Source organism: Vidua macroura, chromosome 3, assembly GCF_024509145.1.
Source record: "Vidua macroura isolate BioBank_ID:100142 chromosome 3, ASM2450914v1, whole genome shotgun sequence".
Lineage (NCBI taxonomy): Eukaryota > Metazoa > Chordata > Aves > Passeriformes > Viduidae > Vidua > Vidua macroura.
In genome coordinates, this window is record NC_071573.1 from 6,816,377 (window position 1) to 6,832,019 (window position 15,643).

Consider the following 15,643-nt stretch of genomic DNA (forward strand, 5'->3'; position numbering starts at 1 on the left):
TGGTTAGAGCTGGAAACAGGGAAATAAGTTTAACATGGATACTTCCCTTCCTGTTTTCAGAAAATAAACAGTCCAATAGGAATCAAGGGAATTATTCCAAGAAAAGCTCATGTTCCAAAAGAAATAAAACAGATTCCAATGAATGTTTTCCCAGGAGAGCATTCCAGCTCAGAAGTGAAAATAGAACAAGCACTGCATAATTATATTAGTATAACCTGGCCTAAGATATCCAGCATTTTTGTCCAAATTCTGCCAGTGATACTTGCTGGCCCAAGGGAACAGGTCCAGGAGATAAGTGAAGGTTTTACAACACAAGTTCAGCTTGTTTTGAGTTGGAAACAAAGAGCAGCTAAAATGGTGCTTACAAGGTTTATAGAAGGTATCTCATTTTTTTAAGTCACTCTGCAGTCACTGACTACACTGTGGTTTTTCCAAAGCATGAAGTAGCTACAACCAACAGCTCCTCAAACTCCTTGTTTTGCTGGGAGAAAATGTCTCCAGACATAATAGCCCTGACTTTGGTGGAACCACAGGGAGGACAAAAGCAATCCACTCTGCAGGGCAAGGCTGGCTGAGTGCCAGGGAAAGCTACAGCCAAACACAGATGATGAGCTCTGCACTGAGTTTATCATATTTGCTGGATGACAAAGCCAAGTTAGATAGGAACAAATGTAATCAATCCCTCAGCCTCAGACTCCAAGACAAAACACAGGGCATCTCCTCACTCCAGTGGCTTATTTTATTTTTCAGGTGCTTGATAGGGACACATCCAATGTATTTGTGCCTCCTCCAAAGAAAAAGAATAGGGGTGTGAAGAGCTGGCAAGGAAGAAGAGAACCAGGTATTAATGCTGACCGTAGCACTGCAGTGTTACATAACCTAGAGCCTGGCAGTAATCAGCTCAGTGACATTGCTGTGAGACCAGGAGCATAATAATAATTAGATCTGGCTATTCTGGTTCTCCTGTGAAGACTTCATGTCTGCAAAGCTCATGGATCCCCTACCATATATTCCTCTGTATGGAAGTATAATGCTCAGAATCAAGTCAGATAAAGACCCTGAAGACAGATGATTTACATTGATGACACATTAAATCTTTACCCATAATAAGGGTGTATTTCTTTTCAGCACTCAGCTTGCAATGTAAAACACAAAGCTGTATTTTCACAGAAATGTCGTCATTCAGATATCACTCCTTATAAGCAAATATTGTAATATTTAACAGAGTACATTTATAATGGTATGGAATTGATATTTTACAAACAGCTAGGGAAAATATGTACCATAGGGATGTTTAATATTTCTTAGTCTTTCCATGGTGTTTTGTTCTACCCAGGCATGTTCTCTCCCTCAGTATGGAAGTTCCCAAGGCCAAGAAGCATTTATTCAACTTCACCAACCCATAACATACGTATTAGCATTTTAATTATTATTGGCTATTTTGAGCTCTTAGAGGCTGAAAAAGCAGTAGTCCAATGCAGCATCAAATAACTACTGCAGCAGACGACTCAGAAATAATTTAGATCTAAACCTTTCATTTATTTCCATTGTATCTCCAAATACTGCAATCAACTTTCAGTGACCTTTGTAAAACCCCTTTTTGTATTCATGGAGCACGTCATGCATAGAGCAATAAAGGAGGTTAAATAGCATGAGTGGATGCACTACATAATACATTTATTGTGTGATACAGTAGCATATGCCATTAAAGATATTCTTTTAACTTAAGTCTCTTAGGAGAAAGGGGGTAGAGTTTTCAAAGTCACAGCCCTGTGACACAAGCCCTGGTACACCATGCTTAGATAAAACCCAAAAAGCAACACCAAAAAATATTCCAGTCTTATGTTGTTATTGATTTAACTGCACACCCTCAGCTGCACCATCTTTTATTTACTGCCAATGTCATATACATTAAATGGTTCTGGTCACATAAGTGTACACACAAGAAACCCCATCAACTGTTTTAACATTTGATTTTGACATTGATTTTCTGACATAAATAAAGAAAATAAATAAACTTACAATTCTACTTCATTCTAGACCTATCATCTCACAGTCTGAGTACCATATACTATCAGATACAATATTTTAATAATTCTATAATCTTCCCAAGTTGTATGTTAAACAATATAATGAAAATCTTTTGAAAGGCAGTTTTCCAGCCTCTGTATTTTGTATTAGGCTTAGAGATTTGCCCAAAAGAAAATAGAACCCAAAATGTTTGGTTGCATTGTTCCTGAGGAAGATTTCTTAGCATACAATTTACATTGTACAGGAGAAAAGAAAGTAGAGCTGAATAGACACACTTCCTAAACTGGAAGTGAAGCCAACCTTGAAGACAGAGTTGCACATGGCAGTCTGAATTCTGTCACAGCTCTAATGTTGGTAACGTGGTCATTTTTGAACCCCCACATATTTTGCACTCATCAAGTACCAACAGTATGCCTATGGATTCCTGGATCCATTGAATGCTGAGATACTCACAACCTTCAGTGACTGCTAGCTCAGCATATCAATGCACTGCATTCCTTTTTCAAAACCAAACCAAACTTGTCCTAAACCAAAGCAAAATTCTGCATCACAGTGGGTTCCATGTTAATGCAAAGCCACTGGCTCACTCTGTCCATTCTTCTCTATGTCCTACTAAGAAGACCCTAAGCCATACAGCCTCACCACTGCCACTGCTTGCACTGTAATATTTAACAGACCTCTCTGAAGATCCTAGGCTGGAAATTGCACAGACAAACAACAAAAGCAACGCCTGCTCTACGAAACAGAGACTCTGCATCAGGCAGGAAACAAGAGGGAAACAGGAAAAGGCAGAGGGAGACAGGGGAGCGACACTGCAGTCAGGAGAAAAGACAACAACAATAAAGCAGAAACTTAACTAATGCAAATTCAGCAATTTACAGGCAGCAGAACAGAGGCTGAATGTGGCCAGCTATCACAACAAGTTTTTGTAAAAGTACTGAACTTCCTCATGGTTATAAGTGGTTTTGAGAAATAAAGCTCATTCTATTGCCTCACACCAAGTATCCTGTTCAGCAATACGAAAATGATGCAATACGTGACATGAAGCAGCTTCAAGGGGTCACCTGAACCATCCCAGAGCCCAGAGAGAAATTAGCCACATCCAGCTCAGCCATGGTCACTGTCTAACCTTGTCTTAAAACCACCAACCATGCAGACTCCTCAGATCCTGGTAGCACCAGGACTACAGTACATCACTGCTTTTATTTTTGGAAAATTCTACATTAATCTGCACAGTGCTGCCTTTGCCCATCAGTCTATTACCCTACATTACATTCATTTATATTTTTTTCTAATAGAAACACTTCTGGCTTACCCTGTAACCTCAGTGATACAGTATTTTCATAAAAGATACTCTATGTTTGAGTTTGATATCATTTTGATAGTCTGTTATTTTATTGTGTGCAGCTAATGGTGCTTTTTCACATAACATAGATATAAAAGGTTTTCAACATTCTTTAATGTTGATGTTGATCAATTGGTTTCTTTTCTCTCTGTCCTTCTAGTTACAAATAGAAATAATAGATCAGTTAAGGTTAGCTTTTACATTGTGCTGGACATAATTTTCTCCAGTAGCAAACCATTTGAAATATTCCATACTCAATGGCATTGTAATATTTTACTTTAGAATTGTATTGCACATCACAAATACAATATATATATGCAGTCCAAAGATGAGCCAGTGATGCCACACAAAATCTGAGGAATTTAAACTTAGAAACTGCAAAATTCTTCAGCACCTGCTCAACACCCTCACACTGCAGTGAAGAGGACTTCCCTATTATTCTGAGTGACAGCTTAAGTATCTGAATAACTCTAAGCCTCATCTTTTTTTATTATCAGAGAGTCCTTTTTCTGAAGACAGAAACTCATCATATAATAATTGTGATACCTGAATTAAAGAGCAGATAGGTGCTTTACAGCTGGAGCCCTCACTGGTCACCTACACAAAACAGAGCTGGACAGGGCTTTCCATGAGCAGTTAAATCCAGCAACCCTCGCTGGGCAGGAAGAGAGTCTACAAAGGCCAGGGACAACAAAAATAGATTTCAGATTCAGTTTTCAACAGGCAGTCCCAGGGAATTCAGCAATCACTGTCTGCAGTGACAACAACCACGCTATGTACGTAGTACAGTCACAAACCAAACTTGATGCCTCACTGAATTTCTGATACATTTCTTATGACATTATCACAGAAACAATTTAATGACCTAAAGACTAGCTTATCCCCTGCATTCTGGAGGCAGAGGAGTACCCCCTTACTTATATAAGCATTGCAAGAAGGGCAGAGTAATGGGAAAACCTTTTTCTTCACTTAACAGACACTTAAATCTCCTCTTTGCAGCCCTGATGATTTCTTGTTTGGAATGACACACTTCATACACCATATTTCCTGCAATTACTTATCTGTACTCTGCTGCCTGTATGACCCTTTCTCTTTCCATGTCTGAAGTGCAGGTTGAATTCTACCTTCCCAGAAACTGACTCTGAGCATTTTTTTATAACACTGTGTTGTAATCTCTGCTGCTTCTTTTTCCTTGTGTTCTCAGATAATAAACCCGTATATTTCAATAACCACCCACCAACATCTGCAAAGGGTCCAATTACCATAAAAGAAAAATGCCCATTTAAGCATTAAATTTTCTCAGCAATAAGACATACACAAGATCAATTACCAGATGACATACAGGTGACTCAAATTCCCTCAAAAAAATTGTCTTATTTTCTTACAATGCTGGCCAGCTGGCTTAATTATGAATTAGAAACACACAATCTTCAAAAACAGCCCTGAGCTGTGTGGGAAAGCAAAATAAATGCAGTGCAAGATGGTCTCAACCTAAAAAAAAGGTAACAGTACCAGAAGAGGCCTCCCTCTGTGAAGTGGTACAAATTCTTGGAAACCCTTCCTCAAACACACTGGATAAAGCATAACACAACTTACAGCAGAAATGATAACCCAGGGATCCATTCATGGAAGTCACTGCCTGTTTTCTGCACAACATGCTTCATTTCATCAGGATGGCAGAGACAAAACTTTCTTCAGTACTTGTGTGCAGTGCAGCTTCAATGAATACTGTGTAGGTTTGAGGGTGGTTTGGGGGCTTTTCAGCATTGGAAAGAAGACATTTCCTCCCATGAGTCTTTCTTGGCTGTTCAATATTTATTACAGATACTTAAGCAGAGCTTTTACTACCTAACATTCCATGTCATATCAAAAAGATAACAATAATGCAGGTGTAATGCTACCCTGTAGTCTCATAAAATTATGGCAGCTCCAAACTTCTCCTGAACATAATCCTACCAGAATGCCAGCCCCACAACAACAGATATCACAGCAAAATGCTAAATAGATTTTACTGGGAAGTCTGTCAACCTCTACCATCTGCAGCATGTATTTACATAAAAGAGACAAAAACAGGAAGGGCTTTTTGTCCTGCCATTCTCCCATCCCTCTGTCCTAACACACACACACTCCTCCCTGCAGGGCAGAGAACTGGATGATGAACCTGAAGCCTCCATCTAAGATTTGAGAGGGCATGGCAAGTCTTGGGCATTACATTAATTTATATCATGTTTAGCTCCACAGAAATCAAAAGTTTTGTATGAATCTGGGATCGCTGCTGTGGTGAAGTGCACAAAAACAGTTTTTTCCCTCTATCCAGAGTGTCAACAGCAGGATTACAACAGGGAACTGGTCAAGTGATGGCTCTTTCTTCTCCTGCTGCCCTGTTGCTTTCAGGAGCAAAGCAGCTTTCTTCTCAGATGAAGGAAGTATCTTGGGATGCCTTCCAAGCTTTTTTTTTTTTTTTTTTAACCAGGGAATCAAACTGGTCAGGAATCTGAGAGATCCAGATGTGGGGCACAGAGCAGGAGGAAAAATGCCAAGAATTGCCATTTAAAAAAAAAACCCAATTGTTAATTGCTCTTGTTGCTTTGCTCCAGGGACAGAATGTTATTTGCCTCCAGTAACAGAAGGCTGGAGAAACAAGTTACATCTCCACAGCAAATACAAAGGTCTGAACAAAGGAAAGCTCTAATGGCTCCTAGTCCTTGTGTCCCCAGATCACTGCACTCCACACTGGCTGGAGAACTACAGAGAACTGAGGAAAACTGGGTTTTTCCTGATCTTATCAGGAAGATTTTAATTTCTGCAAAGGGGAAGATCTGTGCTGACACCTGAGAGAGTAAGACAAAATGTTCCACCTTTAGCCCAGCTCAAACCTGCCACTAATGTGCTGGAAAAGGCCCTGATGATTGACTTACACTGCACTGCCATTGCTAAGGGCTGCTGTGCTGCTTCTTCCCAAGCTGCCATCCATCCCCTCTTTCTCCCTGTCAAAGAGGAGCCATGGATGAAATATTAAGCTCTGGCAGCACTGCACAACCCCTGCCTGGGTGGGGCAGAGGGCACTTCTGCATTCACAGATTGCAAGGGTCCAATCACAAATAAGCCAGACACATTAAGGGGGTATGTAAAGGATCTCAGGTGAGGAAAGAGAGGAAAGATTTTGATTTATTCAATTAAAAGCTTAAATCCTCTGCATTTACAACCCCCTTCTTCTTCTTGTCCCATGAGACAAGCAGTTTGGGAGTACTGCTAACCATGGGCACCTGGTTAACTACTCCTGGAAGAAGCTCTGCATCCACCCTCCTCAGATTCCTGGATCAGCACAGCCAAGTCTCCCATTCTAATCCCTTTCTGAAATGTAACAGCTGCCATCACTGGGATGTTTCTTTCCAAAGAAATCATTATCTAAGTGCCAAACTCACTCTCAGTGGAAGGTTTTCATCTAACCTTTCCTCCCTCCATACATACATATTTATTCCACCAACAGCAACACAGATCCACTAGCATAGAGATATCAGTAATAGGACTCAGCTCTTCTCTGTATATTATAGCTTCTTTCCTGAGCAGGATTAATCTTGGCAGCTGTCTGACAAAAGAGACTGTGTGGGAGGAAAATGGTTTTATCTAAAACTTGGAAAAAAACAAAATAATCTTCGAGAGAAAAAATTATGTTTCAATCTTTCTCCCTCAGTGCAAGATTATTTACAAGCAGAAAATAACCACCACCAGCAAAAAATACAGAAGTATTGATCAAAAGGTAACAAAATAAATAAAAGGAAAGAAAAAAATTCCATGGTAATGTGGCCACATTTAAAAATGTTTACATAATAATACAGCTGAGACAACAGCTGTATTTATAATATAGGAGAGCAGAAGGTAAGTCAGCTTTGAAGATAACATTGAAACTGTATTGGGTGTGAATGGTCTGGTTTTGGTAGCAGTGGGGCTGCAGGGGTGGCTTCTGTGAGAAGCTGCTAGAAGCTTCCACCATGGCTGGCAGAGATGAGCTCTGGCAGCTCCAAAGACAGACTTGCCACTGGCAAGCCTGGGACAATCAGAAATGGTGGTGATGCATTTAAGAAGAAAGAAAAAAGAAAGTTATTGAGCAGTTGTAATTGCCAGAGAAGAGTGGGGTGAGAGCATGTGGGAGGAACAACTCTGCAAACACCAAGGTCAGTGCAGAAGGCAAGAGGTGCCCCAGGCACCAGAGCTGGGATTCCTCTGCAGCCTGTGGTGAGACCATGGTGAGGCAGCTGTGCCCTGCAGCCCATGGGATCCATGGGGATGCAGAGATCCACCTGCAGCCCACGGAGGAGCTGTGGCTGCCTGAGAAGGGGCTGTGACCCTGTGGGAGGCCCATGGAGAGAGGAGCCCAGGCTAGAGCAGCCTGTCCTTCAAGGGCTGCACCCCAGGCAAGAGTGACCCCACGCTGCAGCGGTTTGGGGAGGACTCTTCCCATGGGATGCACTCAGGCTGGAGTTTGTGGAGAACTGTCTCCTGTGGGAAGGTCCCCACAGTGGCACAGGGAAACAACTCCTCCCTGAGCAACCAAAGAAAGCACAGGTGAGAACTGACCATAACCCCATTGCCTGTCTCCTCGCACTGCTGGAGTAGGAGGTGGAGCTGGGAAGGAGGGAGGGGTGGGGGGAAGGTGTTCTTAAGGGTTCATTTTACTTTTCATAATCCCACTCTGATTTTGTCAGTGTAATAAATTCAATTCATATCTCTCCCTACAGCCTGTATTGCTGTAATTGATGTTTGATGGGTGATCTCTCCCAGTCCATATCTCAACACATGAACTCTCTTTTGTTATATTTTCTATTCCCTGTCCCACTGGGAAGGAGAGTGACAGAGTGAATTAGCACACACCTGGCATCCAGCCAGCATCAGCCCACTACAGAAATAAATCCCATGGTGTTTTTTTTTTTTTTTTTTTTCCCTTTAGCTATGGTGGAGCAGGAGAGGACTCCATTTCCCATCCTGCCTCTTCTGTACTAACAAACAAGGCAATATGAGTATCTCTGTATTTCTGACTCACTTTTCCAGGGCAATCCACACTTATAAAACATACCACTGGCCCTCACTATTAAAAGCAAAGTTTGCTCTTAGAGAAGCTGTATTTCCCCTTACTCACAGAGAAGACTCTCTAAAGCTCCCCTTGCTCTGAGGCTGTGTTGTGACCCACACTTAGATGTTGATGTCAGTGTGGGTACCTTGTTTCCAGTCTCTCTGGCCAGCACATGCTCCTCCACGTCCCACTCAGCTCATGGACTCCTCCACACCCAATTCACTCAACCTTCTCACTGACCCTGGGCTTTTGTTCCAGCCTGTCCCACTTATTCTCTCTTCACATTCACACTGATGCCTGGTCCCATACTACTCTGGCTCCTCACAGCTTTATTCCACCCAGGGCCCTTATCCTTGCTGTCACCTCCTCCCAGCTGTCTGCACCCATGGGTCAGGGCAAGGGCTACCTTCCTGTCTGCAGCTCCAGGGAAAATCCAGCAGCCCCTTAAATGAAGTCTTCCAAGGACAAAAAAGCCTAATGGCTGACCTTTTGGTCTGAGATATTTCTGCTAAAGGAATAAACAGATAAAGGCACAAGAAAATGCAATTTCCCATGGAGGTGGCTGCTATGTCTTAGTTCATTTAGAATTCCAGCTTAAAGATGTAAAAATTGTGAAGGGAATCCCCTCCCTGCAATTCATTTGGCATCAAAGGTATATAAGCTAAAATAACAAAGTAGAAATGCACCTGGAAACCACAGAAATTTGCAACTGATGCTAAAGAGTCAAAGCAAACCTCTCCTGGAAGGTTCTCCATACCTCAGATAATGTAATTTAAATAACAAAACAGCCTCCATTTGAAGCAGTTCAGTTCACTGTGGAATTTGCCCCCTTGACAATAAGGATCCCTGACAGGACAGTACTGACAGCAAAAGCCACATGCACCTGCACTTTTTTCTTGAACAGTTCAATAGGACAACACACTATGTGACAACACTACATGTACCTTCATCCACTGCCAGGACTGCTCCAGGCTTCAGCAATATGAATCTATTAAATAATGTTAAAACCATTGTATTTGAGATGGTTCTTCAAAACAAAAGACTAATTCTTGCTGGATTTCTAGAAATTTAATAACATTCCATTCCCATCCCCTTGACTGCAGTGATGTTTATCACATAACTGCTGTAATGTTTTTAGCATAGCTCCAAATTATTTTGGTTCAAACATACAGTAAACTTTACAAAAGAAAGCATTTTTGAGCATTTTAAAAGACATGCAGACCATGGAAATGATGCAGTAACCTGTTTGCACAGTGCTGTGACATCTGTCTTAGACTCCTGAAAAGCTGACATGGGATCCTCAAGGGACTCCCTTGATTAAAAAACACTAATTAATTGAGTGAACATCTGTGCTGTTTTTCAGCTAGTAACTAAAATTAGCTGGGCATTGTAACATCCTTAAAAGTGAAAAGTATACACAATAAGTGCAACCCACTTTCTCACATTTAGGTAGGGCCAAGCAACTTTTGCAGCAGCATCTACCGTAACAGTCCCTGAGAGATTTTTATAGCCTTGTGGTGGAAGTTTTCTTCCTGGCTAGCCTGAAGGCAGGAACATTTTATTCTTGGCTTCACACATTAACATATTAACCATGACAGTGCTGACATTTGTTGCTAAATAAAATTGATTGTAAATGGTCTAGAAACCTGCCATTACATTTAGAAATTACTTTTAGAGTTTGAAATGAAGTACTGTCAACTCATGTTTATACACAAATTTGACAGGAATTTTTATGGCTTCACATAGAAAAGAAACTTCACATAGAAAAGAAGAAAGGAAATAAGACTAATTATTTTAATTGCTCTCAAACTGTATTACATAAAGCAACTGACCTATATAGTATCATAAGAGCTCAAGGACTATTCAACAGGACAGGCTAGATGAGAAAATGTCATGTTACACATGGAAATGAAACATTGCTTCATCCCCCTTCCATTTTCCAGTGCAAACCACGAAGTCAGAGTTCACCCAGGCTCATCCCTTCCCTCACATGAGAGATATTCTTAGTTATTTAAACACGGGTTTATTCCCTGAAATCAAAGGAGGGAGCCACTGGTACGCAGTAGCATGATGAGGTGGAGATTATCAGGAAAAATGAGACTTCACTGCATGTGGCAGAAGCCAGCTGGGAGTATAGAAACTGCAAGTATCAGATGCCTACAAAAGGGACCATCTCTAAACAAGAAGGGAGATTCACTTAAGCTGTTCTTAATAGCAGTGCAGACACTTAGTCTAGAGATATCAGTGCAAGAGCCAGCCTGGAATTAGTACAGGAGTGCTCAGACATGTAATGTTAGGCTGCAGTGAGAATTGGTGGTTTCATACAAATACTACAGGTATTTGTAAAATATTCAGAGACTTACAGAAATATTTCTTTCCAAAGAGCATATGGAATGACTCTGCACAGTGATTGTACCCAGCCACTACTTTTCAATGTTCTGACTTAATTGCGTGCTTTTTCTCTTAAATTTTCTCTTAAGCGACTTTACAAGATTGGGTGGTTCAGAGACAGGAAACATCTCAGGACATTTGCTTTAGTATCCACTAATTGTAGTATTTCCCCAGTGATTTACTCTCTGATCCCTGCTTAGTAAACAAAACAATGGAAACCTGTGAATTTCTGTTCAAGGCAGGTTGGACATGTCTCTGCCTCGTAACCCCTCACCTGTATCTGGTTTCTCTTTAGAGAAGGGGACAGGAAGAGGTACCCTAGAGCACCCAACTATCAGCATCTTAGGACAGAGCACTGGGGCAGGCAGCACCTGGAACCTCTGTGGTTCCCTCACATGGCTCTCAACTACAGAAGTGACCAGCCATGGGCATCCTAGTTGGACCTGGGCCTGGAATCATTTGAAATTTCTGCAGAAGGAGGAAAATTAAGCTGAGAATTCATCAGACCTTGCTTGCTCTTGTGTCACAACAACAATTATGATCTTATTTAACCTATTTTCCTCTTCTTCCTACTCAAGTGTTTCATTGTCACAGGCGTTCCAATAACACAAATCTGGCAATCACATTCTGTCTCAAATAAAATTGTTTCCCCCTCCTCACAGTGCAGTGAATTGAAACCTTAATGAAGGATTAAAAAATAATCTATTTGCTGTCATGATATCATTCCTTAGGCTGACCTACTTTCTTTGGGCAGTAAATATACTTTTTGTGCTACCTGGTCCAACTTCAGCCCAGTATTAAACTGGAGCAAAAACTCTGCATATAAGTTAAAAGAATTTGTCAGTGCCAGTGCCAGCTCATAGCTTTCCACAAAAGGGGCCTTTTTCTCCTGTCTGAGAGGTTTATGCTTCTGAAAACTGAGCACACCATTTGTAGACTGCAATCAAGAGCCCCTAAAAGAACTACTCAAGTTTGACAGCTCACACTCCCCTAGTAACTGGTGGTTATACTATTCCGTGAGAAGGAATCTCTGGTGATTGCTGAGAAAGTGCCACTATTCATACCACAGTGTATTCAGAGCTGAGTAACCCATGGGTAGCAGGATTCATGGAGGGGACAACCAGGAGAGGTACCTCAGACAGCTTCTCTCCACATTGCAGAGTGCACAGAGATGTCCCGGAGACTACGGCATCACTGAGTCTTACAGGAGAGAGGACACATCTCAGAGAATGTATGACTACTTCTAACAGTGAAATAAAGCTAAGAGCTGAGGCTATTTGGGAAGTGTGTGCTTACAGAAGCCACCAAGCTTGAAACAAGCACTGGGGAAAAAAACCCCATAATCATAGCCACAGATTTGATCATCATAAAAAATGGTCTGTGTCTCAAAGGAAACATGACAGTGCACATAACGATGGAACACTTACCCTGGAGTCCTTTTCCAGACGAAGCTTGTGTTGAAGGCTGCGTCTTCTCCTGGCTTTAGCAAGGCCATTGTGATAAAAAAAGTATCCAGATTCTAAAAAAGGGAGCTGAGGAAGAAGAGAGGGAAAAAAAAAAAAAAAACCATCATGGAACTATTGGCTGTTAATAAGGATGAGAAGAAAAGTTTTACCTGTGAAGTGATTCAGGAATCTACAAGACTTGTGAAGAGTTATACCAAAGAGCCCAAATCACTCTTGAGAATGCCACTCCTAAGTTATTTTTGAGAAGGGCACCCAGCAGCATTAAAGTTGTTTGCTACAGGTTTATAGTGCATAACTTCACTTGGATGCACTTGGTACTCTTTCCACCATACATTTAAGGTCAACAGTGCCAATATTTCTGACAGGCACCCCAAATCACAAGAGGAAGCATTCCCTATTTCCTGAAAAAGCCAGAATAAAAGACCAAAATTAATTGCAAAAGATTTGAAACTCCAGAGGTCATCCCATAAATGCTTTGCTGAGCTGTTGTAACATACCCAAACAGACACCATAAGATGGAAGGCAGAAAGCAAAGAGATTTCCACTTTCAGAAAAATACAACACTTGGAGTTCCTTCTGAGCACCCCGAAATGCAACATACAAAGCATATTAAGAAAACAGACAGCTCAGTGTTCAGATGGGAACAGCTTTCTGCACCTTTAATGTCCAAGACATTTAAGGAGCAAGCAAACACCTCTGGAGGGTTTTCCATTGCATTTCCATTGCATTTCCATGCATTTCTCTCCTCAGGACTGGCAGAGAGCAACTGGAAGGCTCGTATACATTTAGCTTTTAGAAGGCTAAGAGACATAGTGTTAGGAGAGCATCATCCCACTTCCAGCACTTGATTAGGAAGCTCCACTTGAATCTCAAATGATCAGTTCTTTCCCTGTTTGAACTTAATAGGGACATTCCAGTTGAAGATTTAAATCTAAGCAAGTAACTGCACATTTTTAAACTAAGCTAGTCCTTGTAAAAGTTGTAAAAAATGGTTGGGAAGTTACACATTAATGCTATGAATACTTCAACTTCAAAGGTTTGACTACCCTGCATGTAAAATACCTTTTTAAAAGAGATATTCTAGAACAGCTATGACAGCCTGTTCCTCTCCTTTTTATTATCTATACTGCATGATAACATAAACATCTTAGCAGGAGTTCAAAGTTCTTTACTGAAATACCAAGGCTGATGTCTAGATAGGAAAAATGTTGAGAAGACCTGGGCTGAATGCAGGTAGCAGCATCATGAATAAAATAAAACAGATTCTGTTCCTTTATACACATATATACAGTGCGTAAATATAAATTACCTTCTACGAAATTACCTCCTGTTTCAGTCAATCTGTCACTATATCTGGTACATTTCCACAAACATAATTTACTATACATAGAAAGCAGTGTGGGAATAGAAGATTGTGAATTCTGAAGGTTTAAAATCTGGTAATTCCAAAAATGAGTATGCAAGTTTGGGTTTTCTTTTTCTTCAAACTTCTTTATGTTAATCGAAACATCTACTATCAATGAAATTAAAGCATTTCGTTTTCATGTTAAAATTCCATTCTGTATGACATATAAATGTGAAGTAACTTAAAAAAAAAAAACAAACAAAAAAACCCCAAAGCATTCTGTTCAGATAAAAAGACCTCTTTTAAAGTGTTTATAAAAGGTTAAGGAGATTTCATCAAAATCATTATGGTTCCCTGGAGCTGATCTGCATGGCTGACTGGAAAGCTTTTCTGGGCGAATAATCAGAATATTTAGCTTCAGCTCCATACACCTGTGAAAAATACAACAGCTGAGGTAGAAGGAGCAAGACTATGAAAGCTCACAGTAAAAGCCAACAAAGTCCCCTGCACTTTGTATATATCCTCAGAGTCAGAACTCTGAAAGTTCAAATTCTGTCTGGGTTTAGGTAATAGTTTTAAAAAGCAAATTTACATTTAAACTTGTATCTGACATCTTTACCAACTGGGTGATCAGGTATTTACATAATCCAGAGTTTGGCAATAGATCTGGCTCTCCAGGAAAGGGCCCTTCCCCCACACTGAATATATTACTCTATGCCTCAAAAACATGCAGGGGAAAAACACCTAAATAGGCAGATTAGTTACAGCTTGAAATCCACCCTGGTGTGATATCCATTACCATCCTTTGCTGTCTGTGGCCCAATTAGCCTTCTAACTCTCTCCATGAAATCAAGCTACTTTTCTTCCTTTTATTTCAGTATCAACCATTAAAATCAAATCCAGTCAAATATTGATCTTAATGTTCTTCCATTAAGGATTAGTCTAAGCAATTTTGAAGATATCTGGAAATATGTAAAAGATATTTGCTGTTTGTCTCCATATAAGGTTAGTTTCTAATACCTCTTAGCATCAAGCAATATTGCATATAGTAATCTTTTAAAGCTGGTATTCAAGTTTGACCATAAGCCATTACAATTAGTACAACAGTGACCAGATTTATGGACAAAGTCGTAAGATTGACTAAGATTATTCCACTCTTTCCACAGTTATCCCAGTAATCTTTGAGGAACTCGGATATTTTATGATTCACATGGCTTTTCACACCAGATCAATTAAACCCAGAGGGGGACACCTAGGAAGGCAGCTCAGTGAGGCAAGATTATGTGATCCAGCACTGTGAATTGTGAATAATTAATAGCAGAAACCAAGTAATTTTCAGGAAGAATCTAAACCCTGCAGTAAATCCTTGAAATCAATGAACATACATTTGGGAGAAATCAGACACCATGGAAAGGGCCTAAAATGTCAAGATTTGAAGAGGATTTTGCACTGAGATCTGTGAATACCACAAGAAATGACTGAAACTTCCAATTGTGAGGGACTTCTGCTACCAGCCAGTAACTTCTTGGCCACAACCAATGGAGGACACAGGTAGCTCACAGCAGGATTTACATTCCCACTATCAGCTACTCTTTTGATGTGGAACTACAGCTCCAGCTACAGCAAAAGAGCAAATAGTGAAATGAATAGTGCAAATAATGAAGTGAAATGAAAACAGATCTCTTGTACATAAAGACTCCGAAGTGTCATCAGCAGTATCTGCTCTGTAATGTTGTAGCTGTAAAGCTGGAATTGTTAGGGAGTAAAATTCCTCTTCTGGCAGCAGCAGGCTCAGCATGTACCATGGAACAATAATGCACTCAGCCTGGTGTCTCAGGTTTTTTTTGTAAGACAAAAGAAAAGCTTCCTGACCTAAAAAAAAATTAGCAATTAAGTAAGATAACTAATTACTGGAAAGCACTTTAACATTCAAGTGAGGAGGATTATTTAGAATTAGAAATAGGCCTAGTTATTGCCTTGATGTATAAATATTG

General features: G+C 40.4%; 1 protein-coding gene across 1 annotated transcript in view; it reads right to left on the reverse strand.

The window, feature by feature from the left end:
* The window catches only part of PCSK2 (proprotein convertase subtilisin/kexin type 2), a 97,948-nt gene that overhangs the window by 66,989 nt on the left and 15,316 nt on the right, over positions 1-15,643 (reverse strand). Inside the window, exon 2 of the mRNA XM_053974002.1 lies at positions 12,266-12,370. Coding sequence (XP_053829977.1) covers positions 12,266-12,370 — 105 coding nt within the window. The remainder of the gene's footprint in view (positions 1-12,265; positions 12,371-15,643) is intronic.